Source organism: Salmo trutta, chromosome 32, assembly GCF_901001165.1.
Source record: "Salmo trutta chromosome 32, fSalTru1.1, whole genome shotgun sequence".
Lineage (NCBI taxonomy): Eukaryota > Metazoa > Chordata > Actinopteri > Salmoniformes > Salmonidae > Salmo > Salmo trutta.
The window spans coordinates 3,561,057-3,575,277 of NC_042988.1; the positions used below are offsets into that span (position 1 = coordinate 3,561,057).

Below are 14,221 nucleotides of genomic sequence, written 5' to 3' on the forward strand. Positions count from 1 at the left end.
CACTACACACTTGTTATAACGTTCCACACAGCCTTGAAAAGTCGTTTTGGCGGTTGGGCAATGCAGGCTGTAGCTAGGCATAAGAACATGTATTTTCAATATTAATGTGGTTATTAATTCAACTTATGAAACTATGTTGTACAAGTGGGTAAGAAATCATTTTTAAAATCATACATTTAGGGATCTTGATATGGCTACATTTTGACAGAAATCTAATCATAGAGATAACAAAGATAGTTTCATGCATCTTTATGCTACATTGTATTTATATTTGCTTTTCAGACATCTGTGTGTATTATCCTCTATCTCTGTTCACGAGCTATAGCAGGTGCGTAGCCTTCCAAAACAACTTTTTTTTAAAGTTTCATGAATATTAAGATATTTTCTATTAATTATATGTATTTTCAAATGTGTTACTTTTAGACCAGCCCTGGTGCCACAATGGCTGTGGTAAGACTTCACTAGTTCAGACTTCACCTCAGTCCATTACTCTTCAGTCATCTCATAGCTGTGCTGTGCTACACAAACACAGTTCAGGCCAGCAAACATTTAACCTGACACAGGCTTTCTTTTTCTTTCTCTCTTTTAGAGAACAGCCCCTCTTTCTGGCCCTCCCTTCCCAACTCTCAGTGTGGTGGGGTCAGACAGTCGCCGATCAACATTGATACTAACCAGCTGACCTTTGACCCCAGTCTCCGCAACCTCACCTTCAGTGACATCACTAATCCACACAGCATCAGGTTCCTCACCAACAATGGACACACAGGTACTCTTGTGGTGAATCTCCTTGGTCCTGTCCTTAGTGTGTCTGTAGGACATGTGTTGTCTAGTCTTCTTTAAAGTAATCTCAGTAGCTCAGGACACAGGTATCATTTACTCATTAACAGTTGTTAGTGAATACACAATACCATAATAACGTATACTACGGTAATACCACAACTTATTTTCGTCCTCCCAGTGAGCTGTGTGTTAGAGGAGGGCCTGATGGAGGTGAGAGGAGGGGGGCTCCCTCATGGCTACACGGCCGTCATGATGCATTTCCACTGGGGAGGCGACTCACTGTGCCACCCAGGCTCTGAGCACACAGTGGATTCAGTCAGATACCCCATGGAGGTGAGATACTGTACTAGAAGAGAGAGAGAGTGCGTGTGCAGTTGCGGTGCGTGGGTAAAATCACTGGGGAAGCCAAGCCCCCCCAAAAGCCATATTACAACCCATGTGTTGTGATAATTGTGTTGTTTGCTCTATTACCTGTTAATTCATATGTCTTGCAACCATGACATATAGGCCTAAAGGCAGAGACAATAAGACAAAGTGGAAGAATAAATTAAACCACACCTTTGTTTTATCACAAAACCTGATAGCAACCTCTGTCCAGTGAAGTCCACAAAGCATATTGCATGTACAGTAAGACAGTTGCATGACCTACAGCTTGGTCAAGCAAGTTAATATTTCTGACATTTTTGGGCCACTAAAAAACTATTGATTTTTTACCATAGAGAGTTAGAGCAAGTCACAAAGAAAACAGGAGCTGCCTCCACTATTCCAGCACCATTTCAACTTCAACATGTCAACATCATCAAATCACCTCTGCTTAGTCTAATACAGTGACAACTAAAAGATACCAAAAACGATTTAGTCCAATCAATGTAAGCTAAATATGATGTGGCTGCCCATGGTTCTGATTTCTGTGTGCGTGTGTGTTTGTGTGCACGTTTGTGCAAGTACAAAAACATGTTGACTCACCCTACTTGTAGAGAAACACCAATGCCATCCTCCTTTCTTTCATGTTGACGAAATGTCATACAGTACATACACGCTTACATTTTTTGTTGTCCTAGGCTACCTGGCTAAAATGCCTGCTCGCTAGCCTAACTTCCATTCTTGTGCAACGTTAGCTAGTTAACATTAGCCTTCTACATCTAGCTACATATTGAACTTCCGTCCTCTCAGGCCAGGGGAACAACAATGTATGAATTAATGGTTGGACCAGAATCGACGTGATAATCATTGGCCAGTACGGAGAATTAAGTAAAACCACAAGTCCAAATCCCTATCTCCATCCATGGCTAATTTAGCTTTCTCCTGTGAGATACAATCAGCCTCTTGCGAATTGAAGGAAAATGTTGAAACACAGAGACGAAAGCCAAATTATTTTATGCTTTATTCAATTTTTCTTGGTCAAGTTTTTTTGGGAAGCCTGGCTTCCCTTGGGATCCATGAATACACATCACTGTGTGTGTGTGTGTGTGTGTGTTGTGTCCTATATGATGTGACTCTGTTGGATTTCAGATCCACCTTGTGACACTGAAGGAAGGCTTGACAATGGAGCAGGCTAAGACTGACCCGGAGAGGGTAGCAGTGTTTGGATTCTTCATAGATGTACGTCTCTACGTCACAACAGTTCTACACTGATGATGACAATACTATGACAGAGTTATGATTCTTCACCTAGTAATAGGAGTTATGGCAGAATACCTTGTTATCAGAGGAGGCCGGTGGGAGGAGCTATAGGAGGACGGGATCATCGTAATGGCTGGAATGGAATCAATGGAACGGAATCAAACACGTTGTTACCATGTGTTTGATGCGTTCCAGCCGTTACAATGAGCCCGTCCTCCTATAGCTCCTCTCACCAGCCTTCACTGCTTGTTATCCATGCTATCATCAACACACTCCATGGATTCCAGGTGACAGGCGACCAATGGCATGTGGAATCCTGGAGGACTTTGACATCATATCTGCTGAATATAACAGAGAAGGGTGAGGAGCAGTGGTACCAGCTAACTTTAAAGTACTTATATTCTGTATTTTTATACCAATGTAGCTAATTAGAATTTGCAGAGACAGAGGGTGCAAGAGCAAAGTGAAACCACCATTGCTTTTAGGGCACTAACAAAGGGAGAGCCATCTCCCCTTGGTGGTGATGTTACTAGTATTTTTCACACTACAGCCCTCTCCTTATGTCTCAGGTTCATCAGTTGAGATAGTGCAGCCACTATCCATCAGTGATCTGCTAGGAAGTGTGGACCTCACCAAGTTCTACCGCTACCAGGGTTCTCTGACCACCCCCACCTGCGATGAAGTGGTGGTATGGACCGTGTTCGAAGAGCCAATCAAGATACGGAGAGATCTAGTTAGTGGTAACCTAACGTAGCAGGCGTAAAAGAAAAGCCCGAGCGGAGCTGGAAGAAACGGGAAGCATCCGGTTTGAGTCTTCACCTCCGCTTCCTGAAAACCGTATGCTTACGGTTTCTTTCAACCCCGCTGAGGGTGAGTGAGTGAGTGAGTGGTGGGCTGACTTGTCGATTGGTTGGGATTACACTCCAACAAGCGTTCTCCTTAGTGAAACGTATGTCAAATAAAAGATAAGTTTGCAGCTTTATTATATTTTCCTGGGCCATTGAAGAAGCCTAAGGGAGCGGTTGAAATTTACACAATTGTTACCCAGAGGAAAATGGGGGAGGTTCGTGCTTTTTCCAATTTCAGTCGGGGAGTGTTTCGTATTTTTTTTATTTAGTCCAGGGGAGGGTCATGTCATTTGTAAATAGATTAAATGTCATATTGCTCAGTGTTTGAGAATTAGTTGCTTATATCTCGATGTGTGCCCATTGCTGCCCCTCATCCCTGATTCTCTGCTGGGCGCGCAATATCAAGTGCGCCTAGTGTGGTCTCAATCAAGTGATCTATAGCCTATACTACACAGTCACAACCAGGTGATTTGCCTTTATTCATGTTATCAAATCAAATCCCAAATCAATTTTATTTGTCACATACACATGGTTAGCAGATGTTAATGCGAGTGTAGCGAAATGCTTGTGCTTCTAGTTCCGACCATGCAGTAATATCTAACAAGTAATCTACCAATTTCACAACAACTACCTTATACACACAAGTGTAAAAGAATGAATACGAATATGTACATATAAATATATAAATGAGTGATGGCCGAACGCATAGGCAAGATGCAGTAGATGGTATAGAGTACAGTATATACATATGAGATGAGTAATGTAGGGTATGAAAACATTATATAAAGTGGCATTGTTTAAAGTGGTTAGTGATACATTTAATTACATCAGATGGCAAGATGCAGTAGTTGGTATAGAGTACAGTATATACATATGAGATGAGTAATGTAGGGTAAGTAAACATTATATAATATAAAGTGGCTAGTGGTGGCTTAGTTGGTAGATCGTGGTGTTTGCAACGCCAGGGTTGTGGGTTCGATTCCCACGGGGGACCAGTACGGAAAAAAAAAAAATTATGAAATGTATGCATTCACTACTGTAAGTTGCTCTGGATAAGAGCGTCTGCTAAAATGTAAATAAATTGATTACATCAATTTTTCCATTATTAAAGTGGGTGGAGTTGAGTCAGTATGTTGGCAGCAGCCACTCAATGTTAGTGATGGCTGTTTAACAGTCTGATGGCCTTGAGATAGAAGCTGTTTTTCAGTCTCTCGGTCCCCGCTTTGATGCACCTGTACTGACCTCGCCTTCTGGATGATAACGGGGTGAACAGGCAGTGGCTCGGGTGGTTGTTGTCCTTGATGATCTTTTTGGCCTTCCTGTGACATCGGGTGGTGTAGGTGTCCTGGAGGGCAGGTAGTTTGCACCTGGTGATGCGTTGTGCAGACCTCACTACCCTCTGGAGAGCCTTCCGGTTATGGGCGGAGCAGCTGCCGTACCAGGCGGTGATACAGCCCGACAGGATGCTCTCGATTATGCATCTGTAAAAGTTTGTGAGTGTTTTTGGTGACAAGCCGAATTTCTTCAGCCTCCTGAGGTTGAAGAGGCGCTACTGCGCCTTCTTCACCACGCTGTCTGCGTGGGTGGACCATTTCAGTTTGAGGAACGCGAAGCGAGGCGGCCATCTCTGTCGGCGCCGGAAGTAGAAGTACTATAGGCCTAGGCCAACGTTTCCCAAACTCGGTCCTGGGGAAAATGCACAGGCAGCGTGTATATAAAACTAGGCTACCATATTCATGAGCACTGGCCTGCCCTGTTCTTGCCGATGTAAATCATTTTGTGCTGCCTAACCAATGGCGGTGCTGTATACGGTGGCCCTTCTGGAAGAAAGTCAAAGGCTTATTCTGCAAAAAAATAGTATTTGTCCCAAAAATTCTATATCTGTGCGTGCGGACTAGGCCTACTGATGTCCTGTTCAGTTTGAGAGAGAGAGAGCGCGCGAAGATGAGAAGGACTTAGACTATCCTATTTTTTTTATATTAGCCTGTATAGAAATCAAACCATCTCAGATGCTGCAGCATGCATTCATTCATTGTCATGCTCTGTTGTGGAATTTAAAAAGATTCTGCTCATCTCCAGTCATATAAAATGACGTAGAATTGCATGAAATGCGTTTATACAAGGCAATTTTTTCTTGGGTCGCATTTAAGAAGATATACTGTATTCATGTAGTGCTTTTAGTAAAATTGAGATCTTTTCACCCCTGTCAGCAGTGGTCTGCGAATCCTCAACCTTCTGGCTACTTTGCCATGTAAAGCTTACAAAACGAAGAACAGTTTCTTAAACTGCATATCTAAGGCTCTGGTCTGTCCTAGGAGTGAGGGTAAACAGTAGGCATGTTCTCTGCTATCCACTTTGTTTTAATGCTGCAATATGTTCCTTTTTTGGTGACCAACAAAATTCACATAGAAATGTGAGTTATAGATCTGTCATTCTCATGGAAAGCAAGTCTAAGACGCGGTAGATCTGTTCTGTTCGCTATTTCTATGCGTCCTGTTCTTAAGTTTAACCTTTGCATCTTTTACATTAGGTTTGGTACACCAGCTTCAAAAAGCTGAAAATAGTGTATTTTCCATAACCAAAAGTATTGTATGTGGACACCCATTCAGATGAGTGGATTCGGCTATATATATATCACCCATTGCTGACAGGTGTAGAAAATCAAGCACACAGCCATGCAATCTCCATAGACAAACATTGGCAGTAGAACGGCTTTACTGAAGAGCTCAGTGACTTTCAACGTGGCACCGTCATAGGATGCCACCTTTCCAACAAGTCAGTTCGTCAAATTCCTGCCCTGCTTGAGCTGCCCGGGTCATCTGTAAGTGCTGTTATTGTGAAGTGGAAACATCTAGGGGCAACAACGGCTCAGCCGCTAAGTGGTAGGCCGCACAAGCTCACAGAAGGGGACCACCGAGTGCTGAGCTCGTAGTAGGTAAAAAAAATAATCTGTCCTCGGTTGCAACACTCACTCACGGCCAAATTCCAAACTGCCTCTGTTTGTCGGGAGCTTCATGAAAGGGGTTTCCATGGCCGAGCAGCCACACACAAGCCTAGGATCACCATGCGCGATGCCAAGCGTCGGCTGGATTGGTGTAAATCTCGCCACCATTGGACTCTGGAGCAGTGGGAACGCATTCTCTGGAGTGGCAGTCCGACGGACAAATCTGGGTTTGGCGGATGCCAGGAGAACGCTACCTGCCCCAATGCATAGTGCCAACTAAAGTTTGGCGGAGGAGGAATAATGGTCTGGGGCTGTGGTTTGGGCTAAACCCCTTAGTTGCAGTGAAGGGAAATCTTAACGCTACAGCATACAATGTCATTCTAGACAATTCTGTGTTTCCAACTTTGTGGCAACAGTTTGGGGAAGGCCCTGTTTCAGCATGTTTTCCTGTTTCAGCATGACAATGCCCCTGTGCACAAAGCGAGGTCCATACAGAAATGGTTTGTCGAGATCGGTGTGGAAGAACTTGACTGACCTGCACAGAGCCCCGACCTCAACCCCATCAAATACCTTCGGGATGAATTGGAATGCCGACAGCGAGCCAGGCCTGACCGCCCAACATCAGTGCCCTCACTAATGCTCGTGGCTGAATTGAAGCAAGTCCCTGCAGCAATGTTTCAACATCTAGTAGAAAGCCTTCCTAGAAGAATGGAGGCTGTTACAGCAGCAAAGGGGGGGAACCAACTCCGTATTAATGCCCATGACTTTGGAATGAGATGTTCGACAAGCAGGTGTCCACATACTTTTGGCCATGTAATGTATATTTCACAGGGGTTTAGATGGTAGTATGATTGTCTACATTGCTTGTTTCGTCACTGAAACTACTAGAATGTTTGCAACCAGAAAATGGCGGAGTGATTTCGGCATAGTGCACCTTCTAATTATTATTTGGGGTGTAGGGGAGGGTCACTTTTTTCAAGCGTTCAGGGAGGGTCACGTAAAAAATATATTTTACTGAAGTGAGGGCCATCCATTTTTATTTCAGACGTCCGATTTTCTCCAGGTATCCCTCATAATGTACAGTGCCTAAGCTAATCCTTTCATACCCCTGTCCCACTCTCAGGTGGAGCTGTTTCCTAAAACACTGAAGTACAGAGACATCTACCGGCCAGTGCAGCGCCTCAACGGGCGCCCCGTCTACGCTTCCCCCGGGGTGTCAGTGTCCCCACTGGGCCGCGTTAGCAGCAGTCAGACTTCCAGCAGGGGGGCTCTCTCACCCGGCCTATTACTACTGCTACTACTGGGCTGGGGGTGAGGCTGGACGCCCAGGGGAGGGGAGGTATGCAGAAACAAGGGGTGGAGGGAAAGCAGGAGGAAAAAAGGAAGAGGGTGGGGAAAATAAGTTGAAGTGTTTGATACTCATGGGAGGTCAATTTCAGCCGATTTCTGTCAATAATAAAATGTACTGTATGTTCCCTCAGACAAGTGTGCCCTGTCATTAGTATCTTATGCAGCAAAAAGAATGCTTTAGCGTAAACTAAACTGCCCACTGACAACAACTCAAACGGCAATAGGAAAGACAGGACACACCGGTTCACTTAGGTGCCAGACAATGCAAAGCTTTATTTTAGGTGTGTCGAGAATGTAAATGGAGGTACAGACATAGTTGTTCTTAGTTCCTCCTTTGCCCCTTTGTCATAGAGCAGCACCCTCTCTCCCCACCTCTCCCACACTCGGATGGAAGCCCCTCCCACCAGCCATGTGAGCTCTGCCACGGGGGTAGTTGGCACCTCCCCTGCTTCGCTGACCTCGCCCGTCCCAGTAGCGATGGTACCTGCCCCCCCGAGCATCCCATTGGTCCGTTCCTCTCAAATACCTCTCTTGCCATTGGTCAGGCTGTTGCGCTGAACTGCGAGGGCCCCTCCTCCTTCCCCTCTCCCTATGGCCTCGCCCAGGCTCCATTTCCATGCCATTGCTAGGTGGGATGTCCATTTTAGAAGTGTCCAGGCTTGATTTGCTTATTGGCTGACCGTCTTTAGGAACTGGAGCCTCTTGTTGGCTTAGCTCCGTACGTCCCTCCCCTTCTTCCTTCTCCAATTGGCTTAACTGTGCTTGTCCCAGTTCCGGGTGGCTAGAGTTCTCCTGAAGTCTGGCTTTGATTGGTGCGTCATGAGAGTTGACAGGAGCAGCGCTGTGGAAGTTGTCATGTTTCTCTGAGGACAGAGAGAGTTTGTCCAGATGGTCGGTGGGGGGGACAGGTGTCCCTGGGTGGGTGTGGGGCCTGCCTCTCCCTCCCCTCCTCGGGCCCCTGAAGTGGCCCTGCGGCCCTTGGTGCCAGTACTGGTGACCTGGCCTTCCCCCGCGATGCGAGTGGCCAGCGTGCTGCAGCTTTGGTGCTGTGATCTGATTGGTGGAGGCAGGGGGAAGGGAGGGCAGTGATTGGCTGGGAGAGGCATTCCCGTCAGCGCTGACGTTGTCCGAGTCGGGAGGCGGCTGTGAAAAACAAGTCGCAACGTTGTTTAATTAAGATACATTAACAGGAAAGTGCGCGCTCACGCACAGACACACTTCAGCTAATATTTTTTGCTAAGCCACTCCTTGCTTCCTTACCTCATTAATATGTATGAGGAAGCGGTTAGACTCTGCCTCTGTGTCAATAATCCCGCCTTTTGCTTTCTGACGCTCCAAAATGTTCTGGAGCTCAGCCCACCTCTGCCGGAACTCCACCCCTATCATCGCTCCCTCCAGCTGAGTGAAGTAGAGGTCAGCACAAATGGATGTATTTGCAATAGCAGCCACTATAATTGAAGGTGTTGTGTCCCTCAAGTAAGTGGTGCAGTTGAAATTGCAAGCCAAAATATGACAGTACTGTAGAGGAAAAAAAGAACAGCTACAAGAAGCAACATAGCAGTACAGTGTGTTGTCAGTTGTGTCTTTACCTTTGGAAAGCTAGGGGCGGGATTGGACAGGAGCTGGTCAACGTTGTAAGTCAGAGGTTCTCTACACACGGGACACACAACGGTTAGCTCCTACAGGGGGAGAAAGAAAGAACCATCAGTCAAAATGACCACTAAGTGAATCGTCACTGTAAAATCTACAGGAAAATAGCAAAAAAACATCGACATCCCCCTCCCCCCAAAAAATGCAGTTTCACTTCAGGAACTCCCCCTCAATTCCACTGCTGTATGTGGATACTTGATTTCACCTCATCATCGGTCCTCTCCCGTGTCTTGTCCTGCTCCAGCTCCTTCTCCCTCTCCTGGAGCTCAGTCTCAGAGTGGGTGATGTAGCGGCCTAGGCAGTGGGAGTGGAAGTAGTGGTAGCATCTGGTCTTGGTGAACGCCTCCCCATCCTGGGACAGACCAGAAAGACACAAGGGAGGACATCACAGGTTTACATCACACACACACAATGCTGCGGTCCCATTTTGTGTCCACTTGCTCACTCCCCCTCACGGATTTCAAAAGCATTGGATTGGTGTTAACATGGGCTACAGAGAGTTTCAAAACAGGAAGACTAGTTTAAACTTTCATCTTGTGTGGACTAATGGAAATACTAATTAAAACAGATCACCTTAAACCCGTAAAGGCAGATGACGCAGTTGCCATGGGGAATATTGCTCTCCGTCAGGATCTCTTTGGCTTTCTGAGAGAGAGAGAAAAAAGAGGGACCGAGTCAGGTATTTGATATTCATCTCTATTTATACATTCCTAAATTTAAAAAAATAAAAAAAATAAAAAAATCAGGACAAAGGGCATCCTTGATCCACAGGTCTAATTATAATATCACAAATGCAGTTCTTAAAATTATTGCGGTCTCAAACTAAGAGATTTCAAATAAGAACAGAGAGAATGAGAGAAACAGGGAGAGAGAGGGGGAGAGAAAGAGAACTGGCCTCAATGAGCTGGTACAACACAGGGGAACCCAGGCAGGACTCCGCCTCTGTCTGCAGACATTTCTGCACACTGGGAGAGAGAGAGAGAAATCTTGGAGCAATACAAGCAACAGGGGACAAACAAAATTAAACTACCCTTCATCAGAGCAGTGGATAAGACTACAATGAACCTAAGATGGAGGACAACAGATTTACTCTCGTTACCTGCACAGCTTGTCATCAGAAAGACCCCGAGGGTTGTGGATGGAAATGGAGGGAGGAGAGGAGGGATACTTAGGGAGAGAGAGAGAGAGAGATCAGCGTATAACATTTGGAAGTGGCATGTCCTGAGAATGAAAGTGACAGGGCAGGGTTCTAAGGACAGGAAATTATGAAAGCACGAGGAAAAACTTTCACAATGACAGGAAGTGTTGTTGCTACATGGAGGGTTGTCTCAAAAAAATATATATAAAAAAAAAAAAAAAAATCACAGGGACCCCTCAACTCCAGTCCTGGAGAGCTACTGGGTAAGTAGGCGTTTGTTACATCCCTGCACCAATACACAAAAGTGTACACACCTTGTAGGTAGCTCTCCAGGAGAAGTGAAGGCCAGTATATTTAGGGGGTACACAATTATTTTTTTTTAACACAAGTAACCTAAATGCATGACCTAAGCCAGGGGACGGGGAATCATTTTTTCCAATCAAATGGATTGCAAAGGACAAGGAAGAAGGGAATATGAGCATACCTGCAAGTCGAGAGTCAAAGTTAGGGTGAGTCGCACAAACTGAGAGAGGGAATCTTCACCCGTGGAGGGATATAGTACCAGACTCACCTCCCATCCCCTATAAGAGAGAGCAACAGAGAATGTCAATTAAAACACACACACCCACTTCAAAGCCCGAAGTCTATCAGCTAATCATCTAGTCTTATCCATTGGCCGGGGGAGGCTTATCAGTCATACCATATAGTAAAACACCCGGAGACAGAAAAGAGAGCAGAAAGAGATGTCTGTTTAAGTGTGAAGGCTGACAGACCTCTTCAGAGAGCAGTTGGGAGGACAGGATGTTGAATACAGAGGGAGGGAACGCAACAATCAGCTGAGTATGATGCAACAGACCTGCAATATCCCTCTATCTGGTCCAGCCTCGTGACGCGACATAAAACATAGCCAACTAGCACACCGCACCTCTGATACAATGGTGTGTGGTGTTTGTGTGCCTATAGTATTATAGTCTGGTCACAGATCTGTACTGTATGTGCTTAAGGTGAACCAAGTTATTTTGTCATTTGTTGCTATGCCACACCAGGGCACAAACAGATCTGCAACCAGGCTACAGCTGGTATTTATATAGATTCATGAGTCAGCAAAATCTTGCTACCATCAAAGTGAGGACTTAGCCCATGTCCCAGAACACCACTATCATCAAACTGAGTGGCTCACCCATCATCTCTCCTGTTAATCTGCAGCTCATCCAGATAGATGGACTGGAGAACCTCGATCTCAGACAGCACACTGTAGAGAGGAGATGTAGCCAATGTCAATGAATGATGCAACAATCTGGATGTTACAGCAGAAGTGGCTTGAACTGTAACGCATTAACTTAGTGCAGTGCAGGATCATTAGCTAGCTAAACCAAATGTAAAAAAATGTAGAACCTGCATAGCTCAGTTAATCATGTGTGGTAAATGATAAAGCTGGCTATAAAATGACAGCAGGGTCATTTAACCTCAAAGCACACGAAAGAGGCTTGACACCCACCATCTCAGATTGTTCAGAAATGATTTTGTTCGAAATATAATTTAATCTCTGAGAAACTAAAGTAATTGATTGCACCCAAATTGGCTATTTTAATTTATAGGATTCATATAATAGTCGAACACCTGATTTGGACCAAACTTTTTTCCAACAATAAAAAAAAAAAACATAATATAACCATACACAATTTCAGTAACACATGTCTTAGAGTTATGGCATCCCAACGGCCTCCACAATGGATCAGTCCACTTAGAAAGGCGTGAATCAGACATTTTTGCTAACGCTCGCCTAAAGAAATCTTGGTTGACCAACAGCCTATCGACCAAACAATCGATCAGTTGACTAAATGAGGTCAGCCCTAGACTTCACAATAATGACCTAAATGACAGTGAAAAAAATTAAAACACACAGAATAAAGTAATAGTGCAAAAAAAAACACTGCAAATGAATACACTTTTTGGCCTAAATGCAAAGCCTTGTTGTGTTGGATTTGCCCCAAACACATCTGAGTAACTGCCTCCTTATTTTCAAGCATAGTGGTGGCTGCCTCGTGGTAAGGGTATGTTTGACATCGGCAGAGACTGGGGAGTTTTTCAGGATGAAAATAAGAAATGGAGCGAAGCTAAATCCTAGAGGAAAACATTCAGTCTGCCCAACGCCAGACACTAGGACAGGAATTCCCCTTTCAGCAGGACAACAACCTACACACAAAGCCAAATGAATGTTCCCGAGTGGCCAAGTTACAGTTGAGACGTACTCAGTAGTTTCTTGAAAATCTATGGCAAGACTTGAAAATTGCTGTCAAGCCATGATACCCAAAACCTTGACAGAGCATGAAGAATTTTGATTTAACTAGGCAAGTCTGTTAAGAACTAATTCTTATTTACAATGACGGCCTACTCCGGCCGATGCTGGGCCAATTGTGCTACGCCCTATGGGACTCTCAATCACGGCCGGATGTGATACAGCCTGCAAAGCTCTTATGAGACTAACCCAAGAAGACTCACAGGTATAATCGTAAGTTGTTCCTAACATTGACTCAGGTGTGTGAATACCTATCTAATTAAGGTGTGTTTAATTTTTCATTAATCTTGAAAAATTCAAAATATATATTTTTTTCTTCCAGTTTGACAGAGTACTTTGCGTAGATTGTTGACAAAATGACAATTAAACCATTTTAATCCCACTTTGTAACAAAATGTGAAGAAATCCATGGGGATGTAGACTTTCTGTTAGGCACTGTCCCATTGACTTGCATTGGATTTGTGTCACAAATGCTAAGACGTTAGCATTTGAAACAGTGGCCAGGTAAACAAAACCAAAAGCATGGGTTGCTGTCCTTGTCCATAAACCACTTACTGGGTAAGGAAACCAATGTAATTGTGATTTTGATTAAACATCCCTTTAACATTGAGGGGCTGTTTAAAATAAATAAATAAATAAATACTCATCACATACTAGCAGGAACACCACCATCTAGTGGTCAGAACCTGGTAATATCAGAATGCAGGATAGGACATAAACCTAACAATTTCAATGAGTAATTTCTCTGACCAGGAGAAAAATAAAAATCTACTAATTCTATGAGAATACATTACATAAAACAACGAAACAACACTACGAGCCGCAGCTCCATACAACTTGTCACACGTTGTTGCGGTGGGTTTGGTGCGAGGGGTCCATGGCTGGCGTTTGACCATTTCCTTGGATTTTTCATGGTTTACTCATTGTTAGAAAAAAGTTTGGTCAAAACCAGATGTTAGGTACTATATTTATTGGATATTATGAATTCCATACATTTAAATTGCCAATTTTGGTGTAATCAATCTTATTCATTTCTCAGATCAATTACATTTCAGCAAAACAATGTGTCAGGAATGCTAATGTTATCGGTTTCTAACTACGACAATTATTTCAGAACAATCTGAGATAGTGGGTGTCGTGGCTTGCTGAAATGACACGGAACGACGCAGCACTGAACCAGAATCTGGTTTTACAGGAGATTGAACATGGCGATTCTCCTCGCCACGTTCAACGTCTCCTTTAAGGCCAGATTCTGGTTCAAGCCGATATAAACGTTGTGTATTTTCCTAAATGATGTCAGCTAACTAGCACTGTATGTAACGTCATCTCTTTGGTAAATTACAATGTGGAACAAACAGCTTGCTTGCAAGAGCCTTTTCGTATGATCACAACATGCATTATACCCTGCATGGCATTACCCCCTGCACTCAGCTGTGTTGTTTAGTTAACTGGTTGTAGCTAACGCTAGCCAGCTAGCCGCCGGAGCTAGCGACACATAGCTAGCTAACCACAATCTACAACGTACATATCATTTGAAGATACATTTTCAATTAAATGGTATTGAATATGAATGAACGTATTATACAGGC

General features: G+C 44.2%; 3 protein-coding genes across 4 annotated transcripts in view; 1 reads left to right on the forward strand and 2 right to left on the reverse strand.

The window, feature by feature from the left end:
• LOC115170795 (putative carbonic anhydrase 3) lies at positions 1-7,677 on the forward strand. Of its 2 annotated transcripts, XM_029727089.1 has the most exons (9): positions 1-148; positions 283-328; positions 424-450; positions 590-766; positions 959-1,113; positions 2,293-2,382; positions 2,691-2,763; positions 2,973-3,136; positions 7,319-7,677. In XM_029727089.1, exons 1-9 carry the CDS (start codon positions 134-136, stop codon positions 7,508-7,510), a joined length of 939 nt encoding a protein of 312 aa, XP_029582949.1. In that variant the 5' UTR covers positions 1-133; the 3' UTR covers positions 7,511-7,677. The 2 variants fall into 2 exon arrangements, with proteins under 2 accessions (XP_029582949.1, XP_029582950.1); XM_029727090.1 differs by lacking the exon at positions 424-450.
• Positions 2,220-14,221, reverse strand: part of LOC115170793 (THO complex subunit 6 homolog) — a 27,571-nt gene continuing 15,569 nt past the window's right edge. Inside the window, exon 14 of the mRNA XM_029727088.1 lies at positions 2,220-2,257. The gene's annotated coding sequence lies outside the window, so the exon portion shown is untranslated. The remainder of the gene's footprint in view (positions 2,258-14,221) is intronic.
• LOC115170791 (E3 ubiquitin-protein ligase RNF25) overlaps positions 7,789-14,221 on the reverse strand; it is a 6,556-nt gene continuing 123 nt past the window's right edge. The window contains exons 2-10 of the mRNA XM_029727085.1: positions 11,514-11,585; positions 10,818-10,914; positions 10,295-10,362; positions 10,091-10,160; positions 9,769-9,840; positions 9,401-9,547; positions 9,135-9,224; positions 8,806-8,943; positions 7,789-8,688 (exon numbers count right to left, since the gene is read on the reverse strand). Of these exons, the coding sequence (XP_029582945.1) occupies positions 7,891-8,688; positions 8,806-8,943; positions 9,135-9,224; positions 9,401-9,547; positions 9,769-9,840; positions 10,091-10,160; positions 10,295-10,362; positions 10,818-10,914; positions 11,514-11,585 (1,552 nt within the window). The 3' untranslated portion in view covers positions 7,789-7,890. The remainder of the gene's footprint in view (positions 8,689-8,805; positions 8,944-9,134; positions 9,225-9,400; positions 9,548-9,768; positions 9,841-10,090; positions 10,161-10,294; positions 10,363-10,817; positions 10,915-11,513; positions 11,586-14,221) is intronic.

Coding starts and splice junctions, on each gene's coding strand:
- LOC115170795 (XM_029727089.1), top strand. Junction 329..423: donor CTGTTCACGAGCTATAGCAG/GTGCGTAGCCTT, acceptor TGTTACTTTTAG/ACCAGCCCTGGTGCCACAAT. Junction 767..958: donor CACCAACAATGGACACACAG/GTACTCTTGTGG, acceptor TCGTCCTCCCAG/TGAGCTGTGTGTTAGAGGAG.